The 25,675-nt window shown below is 44.5% G+C and overlaps 1 protein-coding gene across 2 annotated transcripts; it reads left to right on the forward strand.

Moving 5' to 3' along the window:
• Nucleotides 1-15,884: 15,884 nt before the first annotated feature.
• LOC128351992 (uncharacterized) lies at nt 15,885-23,268 on the forward strand. Of its 2 annotated transcripts, none has more exons than XM_053312110.1 (6): nt 15,885-16,409; nt 16,583-16,708; nt 16,888-16,929; nt 17,014-17,241; nt 18,209-18,396; nt 23,168-23,268. In XM_053312110.1, the coding sequence occupies exons 1-5, from the start codon at nt 16,241-16,243 to the stop codon at nt 18,394-18,396; spliced, it is 753 nt and encodes a 250-aa protein (XP_053168085.1). In that variant the 5' UTR covers nt 15,885-16,240; the 3' UTR covers nt 23,168-23,268. The 2 variants fall into 2 exon arrangements, with proteins under 2 accessions (XP_053168085.1, XP_053168084.1); XM_053312109.1 differs by lacking the exon at nt 23,168-23,268 and adding an exon at nt 19,641-19,699.
• The last annotated feature ends 2,407 nt before the right edge of the window (nt 23,269-25,675 follow it).

Below are 25,675 nucleotides of genomic sequence, written 5' to 3' on the forward strand. Positions count from 1 at the left end.
CAGATAACCAACCCATGGTTTTGCATATCCACAGTTGGGCTCTATAGGCCTGATCTTGTTATATGCGGATCAAAAAAAATACTACTCCTATTTGCAGCTCCTGGGTGGCCAGAAGTGACTTCTGATGTCATTTCCAGCCACCATTTTGCACTATGAAGTCATTTCGTGGGTCTTCCATTAAAAAAAAAATTCAACAAAATTTTCCATGAAAAATCAGCGGAATTGGGGGGTGGGGACCATTGCCATTAACAGTTTGGGCCCTGGATATCTGAGGAAGTCATTTCAGAACTGAGAAGCCACACATAAAAATTCACCCCTGGAGAGTGATGGCAGAACCTCAGAGGGGACAAAATGGAGGTTGCTGGTGACAAAATTGAGGCTCAAATCACCGAATTGATTCGAGCTTGAATTAAGGGTGATTTGATTCAACCTCGAATCTGGAAGCATCCTGAAGGGAGATTCAATTTGAGGTTGAATCATTCTAATTACCCAGATTAGAGTTGAATCGATTCAATGCCTGCTCCAAAGGGTTTCTGCCCGCTTGAGAAGATAATCGGAGGAGGCTCTCTCTGCTCTGCGTGCCAATGAGGCTTGGCTGTTGAGTACACAGGCAGGGCCTTCTCAGTCATCACCCTCAGGCTTTGGAATGCTCTCCCAGCTGGCATCTGCTCCTCAGCCCCCATGACAGTTTTTAGGAAAACAGTTAAGATGTGGCTCTTCACCCAGGCTTTTAAATGAAAGTATTGTTGTTTAATGCTGCTACTTTGTGTTTTATGTATTACTGTGTTTTATAGATTTTTAAATTTTAAAATAGAGATATTATTTTTATATTTATATTATCTGTACTTTTTAATTTTAATTGTGCATTGTTTAAATTATATTTTAAATCACTTTGAGATTATTTTAATGAAAAGCAGTATATAAATTGAACAATAAATACATAAAATAAACAGCTAGAGAGCTGGAGACCTGGAGAGTATGGTATGCTACTTTGTTTCTCTTATTTCTGCCTCCTTCCCACTTTATTAGCCCCCTTTAAAGATCCAGGAACCTAACACCCAAATTCAGGGGCGTAACTATAATCGGGCAAAGGGAGACAGTTGTCTGGGGGCCCACTGCCTGGGGGGGGCCCAGAGGCAGGTCACATGACTGAGTCCCCCAGCAGTGCACCTGCCCGGGCTTCCTTCAGTTGTATTCATCCTCCGGAATTGATGTAAGTGTTAAGACCTGGAGCTACCAGAACAGCATGTCCTTCTCTAGTGCCATTAAATGACTTGCATCGTCCACAATTTACAAAACCTTTTAATTTACAAAGCCTTTAAAAAAAATTGGGTTACCACTATTCAGCATCATTTAAGATTTCTTTACTTCATGAGCTGAGCTTCAGTGAGGGGGGCCCATTTTAAAATCTTGTCTCTGGGCCCACTCCAATCTTGCTATGCCCCTGCCCAAATTCCCATTTACTTAAGACCCCATTATTGGCTGTTTTGTTATCTGTGGTTATAAGGCAGAATGGAAGCCCCACAGATTATGAGGGTCACTTGTAATGTCCAACTGCCCACCTACACCATGTGTGGATTTACAACTTTAACCTTCTCAGTTCAACAAAATCATACGTAGAATTATGTTTAAAACCAATTAAAATACTTTTTAAAAACAACAACATTTTACAAGCCTTGTAAGGCCAGGCCAAACAAATAAGTTTGTAGGGCTCTCTTAAAGGCCATCACCAACAATCTCCCTGCTAGATAGAAGCAGCCAAGTTGGGCAAGAGAATCCAGAGAACAAGTGGTAGGCCGCACCGCCGCAAGCAGCTTGTGCACGTCATCCGGCATCACAGACTGAAACTGATCCAATCTAATACTGCAAGAGGGATTGCTGGACACCACTTTAATAGACTCTGCAGAAACAGTGGAGTCTAAGTCGGCCCGAATACAGGAGATTTTGTCCACAAAGAACCCATTAAAAGCATTGCAGCAGAACACAGTCCCCGGGCATTGGTTTGAATTGGAAGGAGCCTGAATAAAACTCCTCACAACCCGGGACAGCTCTGCTGGATGCAAACCCGCAGAAGTAATGCACACAGACCAGAACTGGTTTTTTGCTGCATGCACCGCCTCCGCATAAACCTTCAAGTGGGCTCTATGCTGTGTCCTGTCACATTCAAGCCGAGTTCTCCTCCATTTGCGCTCCAGTCACCTACCTTGCTGCTTCAGACCCTGTAACTCCTCTGTATACCAAGGGGCCACTTTTAAAGCAGATCAGAAGGGATACTTAGGAGCGATCATGTCTACTGCCCTATTGAGTTTCCTATTCCAGGTTCCCACCAGGGCATCGACAGAATCACAGGCAGGACTGACAACAAAACCCTCCAAGGCTCTTTAGAATCCTACTGGATCCAACAGCCATCTCAGGCGGACCATCTTAATAGGTCCTCTACCCCTGTAGGGGAAACAATAGGATCTTGCACTCACAGAACACCCCCCTGATCTGGAAAATAAAAGACCAAATCAAGTGTGTGGCCGGCAACATGAGTTGGTCCTGAAACTAGTTGGGACTGGGATAGGCCCAAGGTTGTCATGGCAGCCATGAACTCCTGAGCCACACCAGACAAGTCAGCCTTACAATAGATATTGAAGTCATCCAGTTGCAGGGGAGTAACAGCAGGAGAGAGAGCATGCCCTCAACTCCTGCCTGTAGGCTTCCAGTGGCATCTGGTGGGGCCACTGTGTGAAACAGGATGCTGGACTAGATGGGCCTTGGGCCTGATCCAGCAGGGCTGTTCTTATGTTCCATCTCTAGGCAATTTACAGCAACATAAAACAAATTAAAATTGAAACTGAAACGTTAAAACAATTTAAAACCATAAGCCTAGTTTAAAAGCTTCAGTGAATATTTGTGTCTTTAGAGACCTTTTAAAAGTTGCCAGAGATGGGGAGGCTCTTATTTCAGCAAGGAGTACATTCCAGTGTCTCGGGGTGGCAAGAGAGAAGGCCCATCCTTGTGTAGCCACCAGACAGTCCAGTGGCAGTTGCAGATGACCCTCTCCAGATGATCTTAATGGGAAGTGGGGCTCATGGCGAAGAAGTCATTCTCTTAAATACCCATCCTGTGTATTCGGAAATGTGTTAGGAAAAGGTATGGACTCACTGACATGTCTGGCACAGAAAATTGGTCCTCTTCCTTTGAAAAATAGGGACTGACAGCCTGACTAATGAAGCGCTTGCATTGTGCTAGAGCAAAAAGATCACATAGTTGCACTAGAAAGAGCGATTTGCAGAACTCAGCTACAGTGCTCTTGTGCAGACGTTCCCTTTAAAATAACTGAGGCATGTTGCAGATTGCACAACTGTTGTGCAAGTGCAGACACGCTTGTGGCTGTGTGACATTAGTCTGGAACACAAGCTCCAGACTTAGCAGAAATCGCTAGCACAACAGATTTGCACTAACGAAATAACCTTCTGCAAGTACTTCTTTCGTTAGGATGTCCGCATATGCGGTCGCTACTTCTGGTCACTTCCAGCCGATGAGGGAAACGGGGCAGCAGGGAGGAATGCTGCTGCCCCGAGGGGCTAAAAAATAATGGAGCACCAGTGGGGGAAATGCGACGGGAGGGTGAGTGCACTCTCCCCCTCCCTTAAAGTACCACCCCCACCAGCGCCGAATAACATTCGTGCACATCCCTAATGCACTAGGAAAAGAAACAACATTGTGATGTGGCATTCTTTTCCAGTTGCATTCTGGGGTGGTGGGGGTGGGAATGGCAACACCCTATAGTTGTGGGGCACATCAATCCCCCCCCCAATAATGCAACAGGAAAGGGATGCTTCCTCTCCTAGTGCATTGTAGGGAGAGAGCAGCAAAAGTGGCATTTTGAAATACCACTGCTGCAGCTGCCCAGAAGGTAGCCAATTTATTCAGAAAAGCTGCATCTTCAATAAAGGTAAACTCCTCCATCCATATATTGATGTATTGGCTTAATGCAATCCAGACCATCCCTGGGATCGAGTGGACAGTTGGATCATAACCAGGCAGGGGCGTAACAAGGCTGGAGTGGGCCCAGAGACAAAATTTTAAAATGGGTCCCTCGCTGATACACACACACTTCACATGTGACTTGCCTCTGGGGGCCCCCTCGAGGCGTGGGGGGCCCCCAGGCAGCCGCCTCCCCTTGCCTAATAGTAGTTACGCCCCTGTAACCAGGGTTGAGTCAATAGCAATCCCTATCCTCATTGATAGCCATGCACAGCCCTACTATACAGTTTGGAGTCAGGAGATCTTAAAGTCTTTCTCTTTCCATATGTACCTACCTACACAATCAGATCAATCTGTCACTCGTTCCTTTCCCTGTCCTCTGAAGAGCAGCAGTTGGTCATGCAGGATTGTGGATTGTGATTGTGGTGCCACAGCTGTGGAATCCTCTCAGGAGAGATCCACCTGGCACCATCACTGCTTCCCCTCCAGTTAGCAGTGAAAAATTTCAGTGGACTTTCAGGGGAAATGCTGGCTGGCTTGCTATTGTTGTGTTCTGCGGTTGATTTCCCACCCCACTCCCCCATTGCTTAATTATTTTAGGCAATATAAATTATTGTTTGTTTTATATTGTTGCCATTGTTCTGGCAAAAAAGGACTTTATTTTAACACTCAGTAAGTAAAGTTCACTGAATGTCTTGCACATTCATCATGACACACTATTAACAGAAAAGTTTAGTCTCTGAAAAACATTCAGAACTGTCTTCTGTAAGCCCATTTTGCTGAGTTATTGAGGCCCAGAGCATTTTCCATTATGCTGTGCTTGGTATGTAATGTGATAAGATATATTAATCCAGATCAACATACCATAGCATGGATCCTTGATTTGTTTCCATGAACTGTGAGGAGGTAGCTCTATGAACTAACATAGGAACATAGAAAGCTGCCTTATACCTTGACAGACCATTGGTCCATCAAGCTCAGTATTTTCTGCACATCCTGGCAGCAGCTTCTCCAAGGTTTCAGGCAGGTGTCTTTTCAGGCCAGAATCTTTTGCAAGTAAAGCAGATGCTCTACTAATGAGCTATGGCCCCATCACCAAAGGTGTCATACACAGATCTCCCATCCAGGTATTGACCACACCAAAACCTGAGCATCAGAAAGGTGGCTGTATCGTGTACCCCAAGGGTGTAGCTATAATTGAGGGGATGGGTTCAAAGAACCTGGGCCCCCGAGCTCCTGAGGGGCCCCCAGATCCACCCCTCCCTATCTTCTTCATTATATCCCTCACTCCAAGGGGCAGCCTGAGAGAGGGGTGAACACAGGCCCTCTCTCCCCTAGCTACGCCCCTGGTGTGCCCTTAGACTATGCTCTGGGACCATAGCGTGTTATCTTCAGGAAAGCTTTCCCTAGGAACAACTCCACTCACAATCATAGCAGTTCAGTTGATCAGATCAGTTCATGCCTGAGGTGCTTCAATTACATTTAGGAAATGCTTGCATTGGACTTCCAAACATTGTCTAGGGCTGCATTCCTATGTACATTTGTCTGGGCACACCAAGTCCTAGGGAAGACAGTGAGTCTTACTTCTGAGTAAACATCGGCTTGCATGACTTCACACTTGCTAACGTCTGGTCTTTGGATACAACCACCTCTTCCTGAGAATTATTCACATTACTACAGTGGCACATTTTTTATCTAACACACTTAAGGTTAATCACAACTGACAAATGGAACTAGCATTAGGAGATGCACCATATTCATTGCTATTTTTGTTACATGGCTGCATCTTTGGGGGAAGTATGGAACCATCTGGAAATGTCTGAACTGGTTTCAGGTTTCCAGTTACAATGTGTGTACTGTATGTTCTTTGGTAAGTGGAGATGGATTGCTACATAAGATTTTCCACATACTCAGAGGAATTGCTTGAATGTAGACATAAACAATCAAGATTCTGAAATACAGATAAATATACTTGTATTGTTTAAACAATATCCCTCAAGGTTACCAAGCTGGTACTCTGAAAATCTTCATGATTCTGCTTTGCCAGCTGCTCATGTGAATGATTTGTTTGTTTTTTTAACAACATACTCTTCAATAGTCTACCCCAGGGGCTAGGAGTTGAATAAGCATAGAAACAAAGGAACTTTGAGCAAGTATATATCGAAATCTGCTAAGTTCCACATTGTCTTCTTGATCTAAAATGTTGTTACAGTTTCCCAGTTATCAGGATGTCCCTCAAACTCATGAGATTTAGAAACATTTAGGTTACAGAAAATGTCATAGTCTGAGGTTTAACCAGAGCAGTTACCATAGTCACCAGAGAGAAAATGAATCTGTACAGTCTTGCAGGTATCCAACACATGCTCCTAAACATATTTACTTGTACTGTAAATCAATTGCTCAAATTTGCTTGGTAGTACCAATTGCCTTCCTGGAAAAACAAAGGTTAATCTAGTCCAGGATTCTGTTCTGAACACTGGTCAACCACATGGTAGGGGTGTGCATGAAACCAGCTGGCTCAGTTCAGTTCAAGTACTAACCAGAACAGGCAAGTTCTGTTTTGCCTTCCTCAAACCTCCCGGTTCAGTTAGGCTTGGGGGGCAGTTTGTGTGTGTTCAAAAATATTTTCTATTTTTATTTTTTTTTAAAAATTATTTTGTCGTTACCCCCTCGGGGGGGGGCCTTCTCCAAGGCCGGGAGGGCCCGAAGAGGTTCCTCCTCCCCCCACCGGTCTTTGCTATAGCTTAAATCGCCCAGGTTGGGCAGTTTTTGGCCCTGTCCAGGCCTTTCCCCTATTGCGGTGGCCATTTTGGAGGCTGCCATGCATGCACAATGGACCCCTGTGTGGCTGGCCATGCACAGGCCCATTGAGCACTCAGGCCATGCACGGGCCTATTGAGCATGCACAGTGGCCTCCAAAATGGCCATCGTGATGGGGGAAAGGCCTTTAAAGGGCCAAAGACTGCCCATACCAGGTGATTTAAGCCATAAGGAAGGTGTTACAAGCTCACTCGATGGAAAATGCTGGCCAGAAATATATGACACAAAAGCCAGTAGCTCAAATTTCAATTTTACTGCTAAATAGTCTTGTTTAACAGTCTCACCAGGAATACAGAAGTGAGGAGTGAGAAGCCCAAGTTCCAAAGTCACAATCTCTCCAACAAAAGCTCAAAGCAGATTTGAAGTATTGTTTCCAACAGTTTGTTCAAGACACAGGCTGCCCAATTTATAGTCAGCAGCTACATGCACTTAATCAACACTCCACCCCTGCCAGCTGCCATAGATTCAATTTGGCTCCTGATGTCTTCTCGTCAGTCAACTACTTCCCTCACCTGCTGCTGCTGTTTTTCCCATCTGCATCCTCAAGGAGATAGTGGCTGTTCAAACTCTGGCTCAGATCCTGACCCTTCTCTCCAAAGATCACTCAGCCGTGCTAGCCCCTCTTGCACCAAAAACACGCCCTGGCCTGTCTCAGTTATCTCCCCATTCACATCACTGGACTGCTCCTCCTCAGGTGCCTCCCCGCTTTCTAGTAAGTCACCTGCCCTCCACTCCTCTCCAATGTGCTTGAGTGGGAGCATCACAAGAGGCTTGCAGGGGGAGGGGGAAACTCACCACCCATGGCCTTGAAGAAGCCCCCTAGAGGGGGGGAAGTAAAAATTTTTTAGAAAAAATATTTGCAATTCCCCACCACCACCACCGAACAGCCAAGGGGGTTCAGTCCAATATCGAGCCAAACCTGGGGAGGTGGGGTTCAGCTCAACATCAAGCCATTGATCTGAAACAGTTCAAAGTTGAGCTGGTTTGGATTCAAACCTGTTCACACATCCCTACCTCATGGCTCTAGAAACGCACAAGCAATGTATGAAAGTGATGGGCATTCCCTTTTGTTTATTCCCAGGGAGATCTGGTACTAAGGATCATGTTGCCTCTGAACATTTACCTTTTATGGTTAATTGTCATTGATACATTTTTCTTTCTTTCAATGTCTCTAATTCATTCAAGCTCGTGATCATCACTACATCTTGTTTTGCCGAATACCAATGATTTGTGCATAGCATAGACACAAGTTTGGGGCAGTATAGAAATATTTTAAATAAATACATAAATACATTTCTTAGAGAATGCCTTTAGCACATGGTTCGGCCCACTTGCTTGAGTCGTCTGGAGCTATTTGTAAGCATTGTAAGCATCTAACTGCATTGTAAGCATGTAACTGCAATTTATCTTCTTCTCTGTCATAGTACACTGTGGGCTGGATATGTACATTTATATGTGCAAGGTTGGTAAACTGATTGACTTGCCATTTTGGTCACAGTGTTGAAGGGCTTTTGATTCTTTCCAAATCTATGCCCTAGGAAACAGCATGTGCTTAGGGCCAGACCATTGCTTTACCAGCTCCACTGGCTTTCATACAATATGCTGTGACAAACCTGGATCTGCCATTAACTGAGAGCAGTAGCTAGCCAATCCTGATTCCTATGGACATGTATAATAATACATATATTTACAAACATGTTTGTTTTGTCCAGAAGTTACATTATTAGATATGCACATAAAATATCTTATTTATATATCTACAAATTTTACAAAAAGTCACTATTAGTAGGTAATGGACATTGGGAGGGGAATATATTTGGACACACCAAAGAGTTAGCTCTGACAGCTTCCATGTTCACCTTGGTGTGCTTAAGACTGGCACTCTAGAGGGCCCCGAAGAAACATCTCAATGTAGGCATCTGTGTCCTTTGAGCTGATCTTGATGAAGTTCACCTCAAAAGCTTATGGATTCACATTTAAAATTATAAAAAGTGAATGTGTGATCCATGAAGGTCTCTCTGTGAAATGCTTAATATGCATTCACGTTTTGTAAATAGAAACCCTTGAAGTTGATCTCTTCGTCATCAAATAGAGGGAATGAAGCATTCAGTGAAACAATGGCAATTTAAAATGAGCAACCCTTTGAAGGTTTAAAACTGATAATATTTACATAAATAGCTATGCAAATACAATCCTGCAGAGATTGCAGCTCTTACATTATTCAGATTATCAGCTCTCAAAAGGCATTATTTCTGTAAATCCCTGCAATCAGAATGAATATAAATGACATCCCAACTCAAGTGTCTGTGGTCTAGGGAGCTGGGCAGAGGATGAGAATGCTGAAACACTTCCCTCTTTTACAAGACCTCCTTTCCCTTAAAGATGGAAACGGGTAATTTCAGCATGGAGGCAGCCAGTGTTATGGCATGATGCAAAATGTACAATGTGATAACATCACATCACACATTTACTTTACTAAATATTATGGGATGGGGAACTGGGCACTGGACTACTTTTTTAAAAGCAATGTTTTCAATGTTTAGTTACACCCTAAATCGAATAGAGAAGAGGCTGTTTGCACTACAAACAGACTCACGAGTCACTATATTAAGGCAATGCAGCAGATATATAAATACAGATGGAATAGATTGCATGGGAAGAGATGAGAAGTAGGAAATAGTCACATGATCTGCAAGATAACCACATTTTGAATAAATCAGTTATGGCCAGGAGTTCCAGATATATTAACCTTCGCACTGGGTTTATCATTACTATTATATATGGTCAGATAAGTTAAGACAGTAACAGCCCCATGCTAAATACTGAGTCTCTGTGCTAGTAGCCCATTGCTCTCAAGCAGAGACAGCTGTATTGAGCTTTGAGCCTAGAGCAATTTAATCTAATGGAAATTCTTGCTCAGTCCCTTGTGATCCTTGCTCCCAAGGCATTTTAAGACTTCTGACTACCTCATTTGTGCACAGCAACACTGTTTGCAAAGCAACACATTCAGTAAGACTTTTGGATAGTTCAACCCTTAAATTCTTCAGTTAACAAAATCCACAGAGGAATGCAGAAGGCACTAGTTGAATTTTAAAAGTTTTGGCAGCTGCAATTCAACTGGCATCAATTCAGTGGTCATGCAGATTGACAAAAACAACCCAAACCTCTTGTGTGCTGTAAGGCTTTGAACTTGACTGGGCTCTTTGTTTTTATTTTTCAGTAAATAGCCTGTGCTTTTTTATATTTGGGAAAGGCCAAGATCAAAACATAGATCTTGTGTGACATACACTGCAGATTCTAGATGACATTTGGAAGATTTGGTCCTGACTGGTTTTCTTCCCATAAGACATTATACCGGCATGGTAGTAAGTTAAGATGTGAGTTGTCTCAACATTCTACCATTACCAATCCTGAACATTCTGTGGGTCATAATCTAAGCCATCTGTCCAATCCGCCTGAACATTTGCAAACATCAGTTAAGTCACAAGTGACATCACCTACTAAATCTGTAGCAGATGCGATGCAAAATGGCTGAGATGTAGCAGTTTAAAAATTGACCCTTAAATTCTGGAAAGCAAGTGTTGCCTCCTTTTTTGGCCATCTGATAACACATTTTGTTCAATGTTTCTTTAAAAATGGTATATGCTGAAACATATGGTGTGTGTGTGTGGGAGGGGTATTCACCCAGCATTCCTTGAGTTATTAGCCAATGAAGTCCTCATAACAAGAGGGTAAAATCAACCAAGAGTGATTTTGCCTACTGAAGGGTCTGAGGCCAAATTTAGGAGGGGCAAGATCTGGAGAGAGAGGGACTGGGACAGGAGTAATCTCAGGATAGTCACTTCCTGGTTCTGAACTTAGCTGTTTGATAAAGAGAACTTATGAGCACTCTGGCACTTCTATTGTTAAACAAAAGTTCTCTTCCTCCTCCTCCTTTCCCTTTTATGGCTTTCGCTTGGCACGGAGGTGGCAGGAGCAATACAAGGGCATGTAAGGAGGCGACAAAGTGGTAGTGGACTTTAGAAAAGAATGTGAGGCAGAGGCGTATTTAGGAAAAATAGCGCCTAGGGCAAGCACTGAAATTGCGCCCCCTGTCCAAACATCTGACACCCATCTTTCAGATAACTTTACCATAAGATCAGCTGAAAAATACAAGTCAAGCTCGTTAATCTTTTAATATTTCAAAAACTAGTTAGCAGTGGACATAGCCAGACCAAAAAATGCTGGAAAACTACACATTTCAGTATGCTGGGGCTCATAAAATACCCAAATACTATGTGGAGGTGTACTTGGAAAACCAAACAGAAGTGCCTGTCTAATTCTCTACTATGCATTGTAGCATCATTATTAAATAAGTTTTAAAAATAAATGGAGAACTTGACTGTTCCCAGATACTCTGAAAATAATTAAAGGATATGCAGAGTAAACTGTGTCACTGCTTGGAAAATATTCTAGTATTTCAGAAAGACAGTTAAAATGAGAGAAAGAGAGCAAGAAACTCCCAGTGGGCTAAGGATCTCACACTGATTCAAAGACAAACCCATTATTAATAGCCATATTATTAAGACATCACATTTAAGAGGAGCCAGCATGGTGTGTGGAACCAGCATGGTGTAGCGGTTAGAGTGCTGGACTAGGACTGGGGAGACCCAAGTTCAAATCTCCATTCAGCCATGAGACTAGCTGGGTGACTCTGGGCCAGTCATTTCTCTCTCAGCCTAACCTACTTCACAGGGTTGTTGTGAGGAGAAACTTAAGTATGTAGTACACCGCTCTGGGCTTCTTGGAGGAAGAGCGGGATATAAATGTAAAAAAAAACCCAACTCACTTATCACAAGAAGCAAAGTAAGAGCAAATGAATAAAATCCTAACTCATAAGCTTCAGCTCAGTATTCACAAGCCCTGATTCTCTGTACATAGTACCAAACTGAATATGTGTACAGTGACATATTATATTAATTTTAAAAAAAATTTCTTACCTGTAGCTCCTTCAAGGGGCTTCCTAAAGGCTGGGGGTGGATGGGTCCTGCAAAGGTTCCCCTTCCCCCCACTGGCCTCTAGGGCCTCACAGGGACCATTTTAGCATGTGCGGTGGCCATTTTTAAAAATAAAATATGTTTTTATAAAATGACTGCTGAAAACAAAATGGCCACCACGCATGCTCAAATGGCCTCTGCGAGGCCTGGCCTATGGTGTTTAATGAGGACATACTGTAGGTTGTTTCCGAAGATGTAATGGGGTGGGGCTGGGGGCAAGATATTGAACATTGTTTGTTTTCCATTTAATAACCTTATACAAAAAGTACATTACAGCCTTCTGTTTCTCTCGCTCATTCTTTGTGAGGCACCATCATTTTTCTTGCTTCCCCTCTTTCTTTGTCCTTCTCATTTCCCCTTCCTTCCCTCTCTGTCACTTTCTATTCATTTGCCTCTTCCCTTCTGTTAGCAAATGCTGAAGGAAGGGGATGCTCGTGGATAGGGGTGGGCTGCAGCCACTGCTAGTGCAGAGTTATAATAAACCTGCATGAGTCCTCTGTAACATCTGAGTCCTCTGTAACTCATGAAAGAGTGCAAAGGCAACAGCCACACCCATTGCATGTCCACTCCCCAGCATCTGGGATTCAGCCTGTGCACCTGGAGGTTTTCTATGGCCATCCTGACTAATCGCCACAGAGGGGCCTCTCCTCCTCCATGAATGTTTCTAACCCCCTTTCAAACCCAGCTAAGCCAGGGATCATCACCACACCTAGTTCCACAAGTTAATTGGCTTTCTTTTTTGTGTATTCTGAACAGAGATAGGCCTTACTGCTAAATGTGATGTAGAGGGATTTCCTAGCTAAGGGACTTCAGCAAGTGATTAGGTGGGAAACATGTGGGAAGCAGGGAGGGCAGGACAGGGGTGACTCTCCCCTGGTGCTTTGACACTTTGAGCTGCACAACCAAGACAGTGTTTGGATTCAAACCAGAACCAGCATGGCCAGTAATTGATCTTGCGATCTCACAATCAGCCACAGAATTCTGCCGTCATGGTTCCCCTTGGAGACCTGTGAGGATTCTGCAGGAGGCTCACTTGGCAGCATTCTAGATAAGCTGCAGCATCTTTGATAAGTTGGCTGTCTTTGGCTGCCTTATCATCAGCTTATCAGCTTATCAGTTTATGAGTACCCAGAATGTTGGGGGCAATATGCTAAATCATTGTAAACCGCTTAGAGAGCTTCGGCTATAGAGCGGTATATAAATGTAAGTGCTATTGCTATTGCTATTGCTATTATCCTCTTAGCTGTCAGGATGGGTGGCTGCTGGTCATGGGTGAACTGTAGGTAAGTCTCCGGCATGATGGGGAAGCAAAATCTAATGGCTGCCTGGACTTGGTTTTTAAAGATGCCCTTCCATTGTTTTACATGCGATTGTGCTCTCTATGTGAACTTCAGTGGTCACAAGTCCACCACCAGTGTTCACACCACACAGCTTCTCCTTGAAATGCAGGTGGCCCTTGAAGGTCACTTGCTGGGCTGTTTTCCACTGTATTTCTTTTCCCCCCCTTTTTCTTTTTTTGCTTTTTAAATTTTTAATTGGTTTTTACAATATCTTAACAATCCCGTTACATCTAATTAAGTTAATATTGACTTCCCGCTCACCACTGTATTTCTTAAGCTTGCAGGTCCTAGACCTGTGAAATGGTAGCACCCAGGAGCTACTGGCTGGCCCCTGTGGGCCCACTTGGGGTTTTTTTTGGGGGGGGGGGAATCCTGCCCACCAGTTGAAGCTGACTTCAAAAGCTGCCCTCTACCAGCACCCCCGTGTTATTTCCAAGAACATGCCTAACCTTTTCTTCTTTCATGTTCCTATAGGTCTCACCCAGAGGCAGAACCAAAGTGAGTTGCTTTTTCCCCTATTGACTCCTCTTAATGCTTTTGGCTCTGGTGTGGCCAGCTAAAGGGATGGGGGTGGAGGGGATGGGGGTTGTTCAAACATAGCCCAAACCCAGGTAAAAGTGTGCAGTCGAGTTGGTGTCAATTCCTGGCGACCACAGCGTCCTGTGGTTGTCTTTGGTAGAATACAGGAGGGGTTTACCATTGCCATCTCCCACGCAGTATGAGATGATGCCTTTCAGCATCTTCCTATATTGCTGCTGCCCGATATAGGTGTTTCCCTTAGCCTGGGGAACATACTGGCGGGGATTCGAGTTGTCAGAAATTTAAACCCTCTCATTCCATTTTTTTAACAAAACAAAACATCATGTATGCTCTTTCAGCTGAAGTGTCCCCTTTTTGGGGAGGGCTTTTTAAAAAGCTGAAAATCTTCTCTGGAGAGGGGTGGGAAAGCTGGCGTCATATCTATAAACTACGAGAGTGGGTCCGCCCCCCGCCCTGTCAACCAGTCAATCCCCAAGTGAAAACAATTTGAGCAAAATGCAGTGAGTGACTTTCAATAGCAATTACCTTCACTGTTCTCAACCATGGAATCATCCAAAATTAGCAGGGCTTTCTAGAAGGATTATGGGTGAGGGCATGCTTGGGATGGCACAGCACCCCCTCGGATTACTGGGGGGACCCCTCAATTTCCTGTGATTTGCTACTAAGAATGTTTCTCCTTATCTCTGCAGGGATGAAGATGAAGATGAAGATGAAGAGGGGGCACAGACTGGTAAGTGGATGACGAGAGTGCATGTTTCTCAGGGCTCCGCAACCCCCCAGGGAGTGTATCCTTGGAGACCTGTTTTGCTTTGACAATGGAGAGAGATGGGCAGACGTCCATCTGATGGGTGAAGGGCAGGAGGCCAAGTTCAGCCACCTCTGTCCTTTGCTGCTGGCACTTGTTGCAGCCAAAAGTGTTGGAGGAGACCAGGGGGCCCGGACAAGTCACATCTTGAGACCCTCCCTTCTAGGAGGAGATGAGGAAAGGGCTGTGGCAGCAGGCAGGCAGGTTTGGTCATTCTCCCTTGGAAGTGGTACAATTCTGAAAAAGCCCTGCAAGAACCCTTTGCCCACACCCAGCCCCAAGACATCCTCTGGGCCTCGTTCCCCTGCCTTGGAGAAGAGGAAGCTAAAGCATGCTGGTGTCTTGTTTCCAAAGCTGGTGTCTTGTTTCCTAGTCCCTTAGCTAGGACCCATGTAATTTGACAATTGGAGGATCACCTGCAAACAAGGGCAACATTTCCTGGCCAATGAGCTCTGAGATCAGTCCAAAGAGACTCTTTCTTTCTCTGATCCCAGTTTTCTGCCCCTCGGAGCTGGACCTGCGTTCCTCAGATCATAGCTATGCTTCCTGCTTATGGCGTCCAGGCAGATTTTCAAGCCCCACCCCTACCCCCACACATAGGTCAAAAGGCTGTAAGTGGGGGTTGTTGCTTCAGCCAGAGAGCAAATGCATTGTTTAGTCCATATGAACCATCAGCTCCCACTCTGCTCAAAGGAGAAGCCTCTTTCCTCACAGGTATGAGGAAAGAGCGCCCATAGTCCAGTAGTGGAACAAGTGCTTTGCATGCACAAGGTCTTGGGTTGAGTCTCCTTCATCTTCTGTTAAAGGATCTTAGCTAGCCAGGGAAAGGCTTCTGTCCAAGAGCGGCTGTCAGCCAGAGTAGGGCAAAGTGAGCCAGGGGTATGACTTGGTAGAAGGCAGCTGCATTGGTATGTTCAGCATACAGAGCCTGGCCATTGCACTCCCTTCTGAAGCGTAGTTGGTGAGGGCTGTCTTGCCAGTGCTATGCAATGTATTCCTCTTCATCCCTTGCTTGTTTACTTGGGTGGACCACCTCACCCACAATCCCAGGCTGCACCCCAGCTGGTTAACCTAGGCAGAAAGGGGAGGCAATTTCTATCAGGGCTATGGGCCATCCTCATTTCCAGATTCCTGCTTTATTTCCTCTCTTTCAGGTCATCCCAGAAATCCGTCCCATGTTGCCCCGTGTCCGGGGAGACCCATGTTGCACCATTTTCTGGGGGACCCTCTGAGGGAAGAGCCCAATGAGGCAACCTTGGTGCCAGGACACCTTCCAGGACTTCATGTCCCCACTGACATTCTGGGGAAAGAGCTCAATGAGGAAACGTCGGTGCCAGGATCCCTTCCAGAACCTCACATCCCCACTGATATTCTGGAGCAAGAGTTCAATGAGGAAATGTCGGTGCCAAGATCCCTTCCAGGACCTTGCATTATCAATGACATTCTGGGGGAAGAGACCAATGAGGCAACCTTGGTGCCAGGATCCCTTCCAATACTTTGTGTCCCTACTGACATTCTGGGGAAAGAGGTCAATGAGGAAACCTCAAAGCCAGGACCTCTTCCAGGACCTCACATCACCAATGGTATTCTGGGAGAAGAGCTCAACGAGGCAACCTCAGTGCCAGGATCCCTTTCAGGACATCTCATTTCCACTGATGTTCTGGAGGAAACGCTCAAAGAGGAAACCTCGATGCCAGGATCCCTTCTAGGACCTCACATCACCAATGACATTCTGGCGGAAGAGGTCAATGAGGAAACCTCAGTGCCAGGTCCTTCCATCCCCACTGGCACTCCAAAGGAAGAAGCTTTTGTGTCAGAGCCCTTACCAGAGCCTTCCATTGCTGACAATTACCTTGAGCAAGAAACAGAAATCCTCAAAGGATGTCCAGCAGCGTAAGTATTGTGGCACCTCAGAACCCTTTTGCATAGACACCCAGCACGAAGTTCAGCTGGAGTTTTGATACTCAGCCCAGATGATGGATCAAGCACTAGCACTGCCCTTTTTTGCAAGACACCAGCATTCAGCCTGGTCAGAACATACAACATTTTTGCTCTCTTTGTTGCAGAAATGAGGGTTCGCCGCATTTCCCAGCAGTTCCCTCGTTCTCTCCGGGCCATCAACCTGCAAATCGTGCACACACGGACAAGGCTCATCCGCAGTGAAGTTCGGCTGCAGCGGTGGGGAAAGGAAGGTACATTTGCAGCACACCCCTGAAGTTGCTGCTGGGCTAAAAATGGCTCTTTTGCTTTCTGTTTCCTTCTCCTGAATGTTGAAATGTTTGATTTGAGTCTGCATCTAAGTTTCGGAGGGGAGGCCTGTGGGTGGGTTGTCAGTGCTTGCTGAAGTGTTCCTTCATTTTCTGTCTTTCAGGTGACCAAGCTCTGATGCCTGTAATTCAGACAGCTTCTCATGGTGAGCAGTGAGGGCAAGTGATGGTGGGTGTGGTAGTATGCCAGCATTTGTGGCTGATCACCTGCTGCTGCTTCTCTCTTGCAGATGATCCTGCAGGCCCCGCTGCATGTCTCTGCCCCCCTGGGTCTGGTTCATCATCTTCTGCCTCGCTGGAAGTTGGCTCCATCCCTCCCTCCGCCTCCACCTCTTCTTTCCTCCTGCATCCCTCTCCCCCTCCTCCTCCTTCCCCACCTCCTCTAGAGCCGGACCTCAGCAATAAAAAAGAAACTTTGCAGGGTTTGATGGATTTGCAGTTCCATCAGCTGAATGACCGTAAGTCTCACAGAGGCAGCACCCCTTTTCCACCCTCATTGTCATTGTACAATCTAAAACACTTACTGTATAGTCTAAAAACAGAGACAAGCAAGCAATAGAAGAAGGAGAGGGAAGTTGAGGTGGGACAAGCAGGGGACGATGTGTATGTATTTCAGCTGCACCTCCTTAGGACCAGGGAGACCCGGGTTTGAATTCTCATCCAGCCATGAACCTCGCTGGGTGACTTTGGGCCAGTCACTTGTCCCGCAGTCTCACTTAACTCTTAGGGTTGTTAGGAGGAAAAATAACCATGTATATCTCCCTGAGCTGCTTGGGGAAGAGCAGAATGTGAATACTAAATTCATGAATGCTGATAATATGAATGCTAATATCAGCCCTTTTGAGTTCAAGCTGGGCTGAAACAGGAAACCAAGGAGGATGACATACAATTGTGCATATCACAATCCTCCTTATAGCATTGTCAATGTACATGGGCAAAAGTTCCCGGCCACCAGGAGCATACAGTCTAAAGCCTGATTTTGGAGAGAGAAGTGAGGAAGAGGAGGAAAGCATAAGGTGCATTCAGTTCAAGCTGATGGAGCTGCCTCTGCTGAGGCATTAAGCCAAAAGCTGCACAGAGGAGGTGGGTTGCACTGGAAGGATAGGAGAGAGATGTGGGCCCACATGAATGGCGGTTCCAGACCCAAGGGTCAGCGTGGGAGAAGAAAAAGAGTAGTTTTAGAGAGCAGGAGAACTCTGGGTGGCTGAAGACAGAAGCTGGAGGAGCAAAAACCAACCTGACGGGTGCAAGTTGGGGGAGGGGGGAGGATCAGTGCAGAGGGACAAGGTGGGGCATAGCCACGGAGGGTTTTCAAGGTAGAGATGGGAAGTCTGTGGTGGGCATGGAAAGGGACTAGAAGTCAGTGCAGGGACTAGTATTGTGGAGGACAGGCCCCTTGACCCTGTTTGTTTTCTTTCCTTCAAGGCCAAAGAGACCTCCGCAGCTGCCAGAAATGTTTGCAAAACCTCAAGGCACTGAGGGGACAGCTCCGGAGACTGCGGAGCAGACTGGCAAGGGTGGAAGCCACTATGGGGATCCTGGTTCCTCCAAGGGAGCTGGATGTTGATGAGGAAAAAGAGGAAGACAAAAACCAGACAGTGCTTCATACATAGGTAGCAATACAATGCTGCATATTTATTTAAAAAATATTAAACATTTGTTTTAATAGGCTAGGATGTAGAGATAAAACAGCAATAGAACATGCATATTTACTGCTTAAAAATTAAAAAGTTGATTTTAAAGAAAATAAAGTTGTCTTACTTTGAATATTCTTTGGGTAGAGTTGGGTAAAAATGTCTTTGGGTGAAACCCAGCCACAGAAAAGGCTGTATGGCCAGTCCAGTTGGGGCCAAAAGATGTTCTGAGAGGTTCAAGAGGTAGCTCAAGATAGACTGCTCCTTGCCAGGAGGCGTATACAGAGCTTGTCTGCCCCAATATGTATGGCTAGGAGGCCTGATTTTGGCCCTGAAGAGGGATCTACCTCTTGTGGAAGAGGATGGAGTGGTGATGCAGAAGGGGAAGCTTGATTTAGGGCAGGGCTGCACAACACCAGCCCTCCAGCTGCTGTTTGACTACAGTTCCCATCAACCCTGACTTTTGGCTAGTGCGATGGGGGACTATGGGAGCTGTAACCCAACAACAGCTGGAAGGCCCAAGTGGTGCAGCCCTGGGTTAGGTGAACCACTCAGGGCTGCTGGGTGGCAGGAATAATGGAAACGAGGCCAAGTGTTCCAAATGGAAAGGAGGCTAAATGTTATTCTCCAGCCCCCTTATTTTCCACCAAGAGCCAAAGCAGCAGCTAGAGGCTTGGATCCAGGCAAAGAGCCAAGCTGAGTGACTGATTTGTCCCTGGGGAAGCAGCTAGGAGGTGCCCCCCCTTTCCTTTGTAGGAAGAAAAGCCATGGGGGTGGCTCTCTGTAGAGCATGACACTCCCAGTAGAGAACAAAAAGGGCAACCTCCATATCGGCCTCCTCCCAGGGCCTTCCGGCCCTGCTGATCTTCCAAGGAAAGAACCAAAAGAAGCACCCTCTGTATTAGGCCCTCTCCCAGGGTCTTCCATCCCTGCTGAGACTCAGAGAAAAGGACCTAAAGAGGCAAACTCTGCATCGGGTCCCCATCTAGGACATCCCATCCCTGCTATGGGCAATCTCCCAAGTATGGGCAATCCATACTTGGGGGAAAGAACCCAAAGAGACAGGAGACAACCTCTATATCATGGAAGCTCTGCACCAGACCTCCACCCAGGGCAATCCATCCCTGTTGATACTTCAGGGAAAGACAATGACGAGGCACCCTATGTAGCAGGCCCCCTCCCAAATGCAGGATCAGCAATGAGAACATACTTTTAGTCTCCAGGCCATTTTTCTGCAAGAGGAGAGAGAAGGAAAGCCTGAATTGGAACACTTGTCACTGCAGATGGTAGGTTTGATATGACTGTAAAATAAGACAGAAATGCAGGAAATGCTACATTTGAGCCTATGTTAGCAGAGGCTTATCTAGGGAAAATAGTGCCTAGGGCAAGCACTGAAATTGCGCCCCCTGTCCAAACATCTGACACCCATCTTTCAGATAACTTTACCATAATATCAGCTCAAAAATACAAGTCAAGCTCATTAATCTTTTAATATTTCAAAAACTATTTAGCAGTGGACTTAGCCAGACCAAAAAATGCTGGAAAACTACAAATTTCAATATGCTGGGGCTCATGAAATACCCAAATACTATGTGGAGGTACTTGGAAAACTAAACAGAAGTGCCTGTTTAATTCTCTACCATTCATTGTAGCATCATTATTACACAAGTTTTAAAAATAAATGGAGAATTTGACTCTTCCCAGATACTCTGAAAATAATTAAAGGATATGCAGAGTAACCTGTATCACTTCTTGGAATATATTCTAGTATTTCAGAAAGATAGTTAAAATGAGAGAAAGAGAGCAAGAAAATCCCAGTGGGTCTTAATACTAAGGATTTCACACTGATTCAAAGACAAACTCACCATTAATAGCCAAGTTATTAAGACATCACATTTAACTCACTTATCACAAGAAGCAAAGTAAGAGCAAATGAATACAATCCTAGCTCATAAGCTTCAGCTCAGTATTCACAAGCCCTGATTCTCTGTACATAGTGCCAAACTGAATATGTGTACAGTGACTTATATTATATTATTTTTTTAAAAAAATTGTTTTACCTGTAGCCTCTTTGGGGGGCTTCCTAAAGGCTGGAGGGGTCTGCAAAGGTTCCATCATCCCCCGTTGGTCTCTAGGGCCTCGCAAAGACCATTTCAGTATGTGCAATGTCCATTTTTAAAAAAATTTTTTTTAAAAAATGGCTGCTGGAAACAAAATGGCCACAGCGCATGCTCAAATGGCCTCTGCAAGGCCTGGCATGGCCTTGGGCCTCATAGAGGTCATTTGAGCATGCACAGTAGCCATTTTGTTCTTGGTGGCCATTTTTAAAATTAATTTATTATTTTTTAGAAATGGCGCCCTCTTCAAGTGGCGCCTGGGGCACGTGCCCTGCCTGCCCTGCCCTAGATACGCCCCTGATGTGAGGTGGCTGCAACAGCATGGGAAATGGACTTGTGAGACAGAACGGAGAGATAGATAGTTCACAAGAGAGGGGAAAGCTGGGCAAGGTGGCCTTGATACAGCCTGAGAGGTGGTGGTGGCAAGGTGGTGGTGGGCCTTGGAAAGGCATGTGAGGTGGCAGTTGGGTGGCAAATGGACTTGCAAGGGCCTCTGAAGTGGCAGTGAAGTGGCGGGGGCCTTGTGAGGACAGGTGAAGCAGTGGCAAGGTAGCAAAAGGCTACATTCAGAGGCTTGATCACTGATCTAGAGATCAAGGAACGAAGACTAGTCAAATACTTAAGATGCCTCCTGTGACAAGTGAGCAAAGGCAGTGGGTGGCTTTGTGAGCGAACGCTAGGCAGGGTGAAGTGGCAAATGGACATGAGGGAAGATGGTGGTAAGGTGGTGGTGGGCCTTGCAAAGGCATGTGGAGCAGCAGCAGAGTGGCAAATGCACTTGAATATGCAGGCTCCAATTAGCTAGCATGAATAAAAGCCACTTTACACTTCTCTGTTCCACAGTGCCCACTTAGATTTTCCTTTTAAAATGGCTTTGAAATTCAGTCGTCTAAAAACCTTTGTTGTAGTATCAGAGCTAAGATACTTTCAATTTTCACTCATGCTCCAAAAAAAGCATGGAAATAGCATGTTACAGTGCCTATCTTAACTACCATGTTATATAAGCTGTAAAGACCTTTTAAATCTTGTATATTATGCTGGCTTTACACTTAGGCTTCATGCACACTTTACCTTAGTCTTTCATTGGTCTGGGGATAGATGTATTCAGACAGATATTCAACAGATGCAGCTTGCTAGAAATTTGCTAGAAATGCACCTACAGGGCACAGTGCTTCCATAAACTGCCACCTATATAGTAAATATTCAACCAGAAATTCGGCACATCCCCAATCACTTCCTACAGATACACTTGGTGCATTTCTGTCTGTTGCATATATGCAAGGTACAGTTCTTCCCCCAAATGCTATAGTAAATGGCCCTATCCAAACCCAGCACAGCATGCCTCCAGTGGCTGTTACTGGTGTCTACTTTATGTTTCTTTTTAGATTGTGAGTCCTTTGGGGACAGGGACCCATCTCAACTGTTTTGAGAACTTTTGTTGAAAAATCGTATATAAATATTTGTAGTTGCAGTAGTGGTGGTGGTAGTAAATGTCCAGAAAGAAATTCATGATATTTATTTATTTATTTGCCATATTTTTATACTGCCTGATATGTAGATCTCTAGGCAGTGTACAAAATTTAAAATATTTAAAGGTCACAAATTAAAATACTAACTTGACTTGACTAAAATACATGACAATAAAAACCATAGAATAAAATTATTAAAACAAGTTTTTAAAATTATTAAAATTAATTCTAATTAAAAGCCTGAGAGAATAGGAGGGTCTTGAGGTTCTTCGTGGAAACAAACAGAAGGAGATATGTAGCAATTTTATGTATCATTCCTCCAGGAAATTTTCCACAACTGGCATTTAGCCCACATCTCCTCCGGAATGGAGGGAGTATGTTCACATTTTGGCCAGATTTACCTCGAAGTCCCTGCAAACTGTTCACTTCACACACAACTCTCTTTTCACTGTGCTTTTTCACTGTGCGTTAAAAGGTAACCCAATTTATATACGGGGTAAAAAAATTCCACTTTTTGCGTCAGTTTTTTGGGGCCGCTTCGAACTCACATAAAAGCCTCACAGGAAACCCGCAGTAAAGCCTGCTGTTGGGAAAGCTCCTGGAAATGTTTTTCTCTCCTACCTTGAAGTTGCTACCAGTGCAAGGAAGGAATTTCAGTCTAAATGAAGAATGGAGAAAAGATTGCTAGGCTGGAATTCTCGATGACTTTGTGCACTTTATTTAATTGCATTTTGTTGCATGCCCATTCAGAAAAAGAAAGTGGGGAGCACTGCCTGGTTGCCTCAGAACGTGACGACATATTTCCCCCTAAAAGACAAAAACAAACAAATGGGGCAGGCAGGCAGGGCTGGAGCTAAACATGTCTGTGAATTATGCTCCCTACTTTACTTGGCTTGGTTTTAAATGGACTAGCTGATGCTCTTGTTGCTCAATGTTCTCTCCTATCCTTTCACTTTTAGTAGGAGATGCCACCTCAGTTTGCTTTGTTCTTGTATATAATCAAAATATATGTCATTATGGTGTCACTGAGTTCCACAGACCAGTTGGCAAAATAGATGGTAATGGCTACACAGTCTTTTATATTTGAAGATATGTTATTAATATGCCATTTTAAATGCTTGAAAGGAATCAAATACTTGATCCAGCTGTCTGCAATTCATCTAGCTGCTGTTTACCAATTCAAGTTGAAGTATGAGAGATTGGTGTCAAGATGGACAACTTTCCTAGACAGAAACTACTGTTGAATGCAGTGAACGTTATTTGAGGGCTGCAGCTGGATCATGTGAAAATGAAGATGTGGAAGGTATTGATGGCATATTTATATAGCAGCCCATTTGAGGGATGCTGTGGAAACAGCAACAAACAGCAACAATAATTCGATGCACTGCAATGTGAATGCATTACAATGAATTGCATGAATTTCTGGGTGGACCTTTTATTTAGTTTATTATTTATTTAACACATTTTATTTTTTATTTTATTTAACACATTTGTATACCACCCAAAACGCAAGTCTGAGCAGTTTACAAAAAACCAATAAAAACTCCTGTGTAGGTGGCATTTTGGAGAAGCTCTGTGTCTTGTAGAGATGCATCAAGCAGAAATTCATCAGGGGCATCTCTAGCAAGTGACTGGGAAAGATACATCTACTGAATTTCTGCCTGGATATGCCCCTCCAATGTCCAGATGAAAGACCAAAGCAAAGTGTGGGTAGACAGAGCCTAATTTTTAAAGCCAGCATTACATATGAGATTGTACAAAGTCATTTTGTACACTCTGGAAGGCCAGCGTGGTGTAGTGGTTAGAGTACTAGGACTGGGGAGACCCGAGTTCAAATCCCCATTCAGCCATAACACTTGCTGGGTGACTCTGGGCCAGTCACTTCTCTCTGAGCCTAGCCTACTTCACAGGGTTGTTGTGAGGAGAAACTTAAGTATGTAGTATATACTGCTTTGGGCTCCTTGGAGGAAGAACGGGATATAAAATGTAAATAATAATAATAATAATAATAATAATAATAATAATAATAATAATGGTGATGATGATGATGATGATGATGATGATGATGATGATGATGATATATTGAAAGGCTGTGGCAGAAAAAGACCAAAATCATCCCAGTGGTAATTGGCGCCCTGGGTGCAGTTCCAAAAGACCTTGAAGAGCACCTCAACACCATAGGGGCCACAGAAATCACCGTCAGCCAATTACAAAAAGCAGCTTTACTGGGAACAGCCTATATTCTGCGACAATATCTATCATAACGGCAACAACATTGATAATAAAATTCAGCCATCCCAGGTCCTTGGGAAGGACTCGATGTCTGGATAAAAACAAACCAGTCAATAACACCTGTATGACTGTGTAAACAAGAAATAATAATAATAATTTCAGCTTATGTGGTGTGCAAGTGAAAATGTGTACCTTGCAAATCTCATGCCTTTTAGAGTAAGAATTAAAATTGAAATACCTTAACTTTCATCTTAACCCAAAGGTCTTTGTATTATATTATATTGTTTCAAACGATGTTGCTGCTCACATTCAAATATCTCATTGGATTGTTATCTAGACACTACAATGAACTGACACTGCTCAAAAATGTGACAACTCCTGTATGGGAAATCATGAAGTAAATACTTTAGGAGGACAAATTGAAAACGAAAATATATACTTTTAAATAAGGGGCTTGACTCAATGGCAGAACTCAATGGCCTGCAAAATGTCCAAATCCGGGTATCTCAAATTAAACAGGATCTTAGATAGTCCATGAAGGGAGAGGTTTCTGCCTGATAATCTGGAAAGCAATTGTCACGAGATGAACTAGATAGGTCTATGGCTGTACACTAGGGATGTGCACAAAACCAGTTTGCTTGGTTTGGCTTGGTTCGAGTTTGAATCATACTCAAACTGAACCAGGCATGTTCAGTTTTGGCACCCCCAAACTTGGGGCACCAAACAACCTGGTTTGGTTAGAATTCAAATCAGTTGGCTGAAATGGCCCTTTGGAGACCGGCGGTAGACTGGCAGGGGGAGGGGAAGCCACCAGAGGCCCCTTGCAGCTGTAGCAGCATCCCCCTGGACCACTGAACCCAGGAGTGGCAGTGAGTCCATCTTTTTTAAAAAATAAACCTAATTATAACCCAACCAGGCCCAAACCAGTTGGGGTGGGTGGTGGGTGGGTTTGGCTCGACCTCAAGCTGAACCAGGCCCAGTTTGGTTTGAGGTCAAGCCCTCAAACCAAGTCCATTCAAGCTCAAGCTGGCTCAAGGTTAAGCCGGCTCACATGAACCAAAAACCAGTGCATGTAAGAGGAAGCACAGCTGAGGAAGCACAGCTGTCATTTTCAGTCATCCAATGGGGTCATCCCTAACTCTATCATTGTGGTGATTCTCTCATGTTAATAGAGTTTTAGGATGCATGTGCAACATAACTAATACTTGTCATTTCAGAAGTGGTAGCTTGCCATGAACAGGTTGTTTGTCCACAGAGATACACATTCTGGGAATGTAGAAGCTCAGAACGAACTACCCCAGGGAAGTATTTTAGTCATTATGAGCTGAGCTTGCTCATCCTCATCCTGAGCTTGCTCAGCTCACAATGACTAAAGGATTTTTCTTTTCACTTTGGCTTGTAATGCTGGTTCTCAGACCAGCTAGTTTTTCTCCTCTCCAT

The sequence above is a fragment of the Hemicordylus capensis genome, chromosome 3, assembly GCF_027244095.1.
Source record: "Hemicordylus capensis ecotype Gifberg chromosome 3, rHemCap1.1.pri, whole genome shotgun sequence".
NCBI classification, from domain to species: domain Eukaryota; kingdom Metazoa; phylum Chordata; class Lepidosauria; order Squamata; family Cordylidae; genus Hemicordylus; species Hemicordylus capensis.

What these genes read in the sequence shown, in the direction of transcription:
- LOC128351992 (XM_053312110.1), top strand. Translation starts at nt 16,241, where the DNA reads ATGACATTCTGGCGGAAGAGGTCAATGAGGAAACCTCAGTGCCAGGTC. An exon ending in CTCAAAGGATGTCCAGCAGC is followed by an intron (nt 16,410 to 16,582) that starts GTAAGTATTGTG and finishes TCTTTGTTGCAG; the next exon opens with AAATGAGGGTTCGCCGCATT. An exon ending in GTTCCATCAGCTGAATGACC is followed by an intron (nt 17,242 to 18,208) that starts GTAAGTCTCACA and finishes CTTTCCTTCAAG; the next exon opens with GCCAAAGAGACCTCCGCAGC.